Source organism: Anticarsia gemmatalis, chromosome W (assembly GCF_050436995.1).
Source record: "Anticarsia gemmatalis isolate Benzon Research Colony breed Stoneville strain chromosome W, ilAntGemm2 primary, whole genome shotgun sequence".
Classification (NCBI taxonomy): Eukaryota; Metazoa; Arthropoda; class Insecta; order Lepidoptera; family Erebidae; genus Anticarsia; species Anticarsia gemmatalis.
In genome coordinates this window covers 14,281,648-14,285,013 of record NC_134775.1, presented here as the reverse complement: position 1 = coordinate 14,285,013, position 3,366 = coordinate 14,281,648, and the positions used below count along the sequence as shown (strand labels likewise).

General features: G+C 34.6%; 1 protein-coding gene across 1 annotated transcript; it reads right to left on the bottom strand.

Moving 5' to 3' along the window:
- Positions 1-759: 759 nt before the first annotated feature.
- LOC142985999 (uncharacterized) lies at positions 760-2,019 on the bottom strand. Its single transcript, XM_076134234.1, has one exon. The coding sequence runs from the start codon at positions 2,017-2,019 to the stop codon at positions 760-762; it is 1,260 nt and encodes a 419-aa protein (XP_075990349.1).
- Between the last annotated feature and the right edge of the window lie 1,347 nt (positions 2,020-3,366).

Sequence of the window (3,366 nt, the reverse complement as noted above, 5' to 3'; positions counted from 1 at the left end):
CTTTGTATTCTTTACAAAGTGCATATATTTTGTTACGTTCTTCGTCATTAGCGTGGTCGAGTCTTAATTTATTAAAATTTTCCTCGAGTAATTTGTCTATTTCTATGGTAGAGTCGCTTGCAGTAAAATTAGTATTACATTCAGAGTTATTGTATGGCGTCACTGAAAAAGGTCGTGTAATAGTCAATTGTCTTGGACAGTCTAAAGTATTTTGTATGACTGAAAATGCATATCCGTGATCACAATTTACTATTGCGCTTGGCATTCGTAGTCCATTTTGAAAGTCATGATAGTCAAGAATAGCGTCACCTGAATATTGGTCTACTGGTAGTTTGACACGTTGTTCTGAACGTGGTTGTATATTAATTTTATAATTTAAATTATTATTAATAATTGGAATACTAGTAGAATTAGTTCGTAAGGTTTGTTCTTTCAGATCAATAACAGCGCCTAATTGTTGTAATAGATCATTACCAATAAGTCCGTCATATCTTATATCGACATCGTATACAAAGAACTTATGCCAGTCATTACTAACAAAAGTAGGTAAAAGTGGTATTTCAATAACTTCGTCATGGGCACTAGTAGCATGTGTACTGACTACGTGGAAATTTTCTTTGCTTATATAGTCACTGAAATATTCGTACGCTTTCCTAGGACTAAGAAAAGAGCGCATACTACCCGTGTCTATCATCATTTTCGCGTCTATTTCTTCTATGTAAATATAAGGTAATTTTAAATTAGAATCAAAATTTAGTTCTAAGATTTCTTGTTGTTCGAGGCTATTTCCTGAAAATTTTCATCTTGAATTTCAGTTTCCATTTGCTGTTCGCAATCAATAGTTTCGTCATAATAATTTAAGTCATAGTTATATTCATCATCATAATTAGGGTAATACTCTTCGTAATAAGGCTCATAATTTTCGGTACATAATTCATTAACTTTGAAACTTTGTGGCACATTTGATTTAGGCTGTGCTGTACGCATGGAAACGTCTGTGTTTTGCAATTGCGGTTTTTGTTGTTGAGGAACATTAAAATTAGTAGGGGGTTTGTAACCAAACTGTTGTGGTGGTTTATATCCAAATGGCTGAGGTTGAGGATGCCTATAGCCAAACGGTTGAGGTTGTGAAGGTCTATAGCCAAATTGTTGAGGTTGTGGAGGTCTATAGCCAAACTTTTGCTGCACAGGTGGTCTATAGCCAAACGGTTGAGGTGCCTTGTACCCGAATTGTTGTGTTTGGGGTACGTAGCCAAATTGTTGGCGTGATGCATTAGATGGTTGACCTTGAAGCATTTTATTTTGGGGAATACCGAAATTAAATTTTGGTGCACTCATATTACCGGGTAATAAAGGTTTGTATCCAGCTGGAGTCATTACTAACCTTGATCCTGAACTATGAGATTGACCTTGGATACGATTTTTGGTATTGTACTGCTCTAAGAAATTAACTTCCTCAAGTACTAAACTCAAGGCCGCTTCCAAAGTTTCGGGTGTCTTAAGTCTTACAACACGTATCATATTCTCAGGAAGATTATACAAGAATACATTCAGAGCCGTATTTTTATAAATAATAGATTTCGCGCGTTTCAAATCTGTATCATCGATCATGTTGACCTTGGACATCAGGGCTGATCGGACACTTTGGATTCTGTTACAAAATTCTAAATAACTTTCACCGGGTTTAATTTTTAAAGATTCAAGTTCAATATTTATACAAGCTTCGCTACGTGGGTCTCCAAAATGTTGGATGAGTAATTCCCGAAATGTGGACCATGTCACAATATCTTCGCGTTCTGATAGAAGTGCGGCTGCGTCGTCTCGCAAACGGCTAGTTAACACGTTATATACGTAAAGATTTTGTTCATGGCTTCCCTTGTATCGCTCAAGAACATATTGACACTTTTTCAAATAAAGATTTAACAGTCTTTTATCCCCATTATATAAAGGTATTAACTGAATAATTTCCTTTGGTATTTGTTCGACAGTAGGAACAGTTTCGATAGTAGGGTTCGACATTTTTACAGAGTAATGTACGACACAGATATAACACTAATAAAAAATCACAAAATTCAAAAAATTAAAACAATTAACACACGTAAATCAAATTAAACAATAGTATAAAGCAAAATGTAATTGCTAAGAGTTTTAAATTGATTTTAATATTATATGTATGTATAAAATTTATATTATTATATAAAATATGTGTAGAATCTCATACACGTTACTTTATACTTTAAAAAGACACATTTAAAACACAATTAAAACATATTTAAGAGACATTTAAAACACATTTTATAGTTATATCAGAAAAGATTTGTATTCTCTGACTTTTAACTACTCTGTATATTATTCTATTTATAGCACAGAGATAAGAACAATGGAACTTATAACATAAACAATTGGACACGTTATAATGAGAGAGTTTCGATCTCAAAATAATGTAATTATATTAATATAGGATATAGGAGGATAGCGGAACAAGGATTGGCGAAAAAATTCACTCACCAACCGACTGCGACTCCCATACCGGCTGTTTCTTACTCGAGCTCACGTACCAAGAGTTATTTGTTTGATTCGTCGGATTCCACTCGTCGTCTAAATTCACGCGGCGCGACGATTTAGAGTTTACCGCGGAAAATCTATGATAACTGAGTGAAATCCTACCGGCTGCGCCACTCTTGTTTCCGGAGCGGGGAAACAATTTTTTAAAAAACTAATTTAATTAAAATAATGTGAGAAATTAAAACAAAGACATATGTGTAGCCGATTCGGAGGCTGTTTTAATTCTAGGTTGTTTACGAGCGTTAGACCCTCAGGAGAGACACATCCGTTGGGCCCGGCTTATCTTACTTCTAAGAATTGTCAGCATTATGCTGGCTAAGCATAAACTATATTCTAAACTTAATCTAAGGCTGAAGGTGTGGGTGTTACCATAACTAGATATTAAATACTAGCTGACCCGCGCAACTTCGCTTGCGTCACCTAAGAGAATGGGTCAAAATTTTCCCCGTTTTTGTAACATTTTTCGTTGCTACTCCGCTCCTAATGACCATAGCGTGATGTTATATAGCCTATAACCTTCCTCGATAAACGGGCTATCTAACACTGAAAGAATTTTTCAAATCGGACCAGTAGTTCCTGAGATTAGCGCGTTCAAACAAACAAACAAACAAACAAACAAACAAACAAACTCTTCAGCTTTATAATATTAATATTATTATTAAGTATAGATTAGTATAGATTATATATATCTTCTCATGTATCCTTCACTGTTTGTCCTGGGGCATGGTAGGATATACTGAACTGAGAGTACGTAGGGAATTTCAATTAGTTCTATCTATACTATCTATACTAATATTATAA

Excerpts from the sequence above, each read along its gene's own strand:
- LOC142985999 (XM_076134234.1), bottom strand. The coding sequence starts at position 2,019 with ATGTCGAACCCTACTATCGAAACTGTTCCTACTGTCGAACAAATACCA.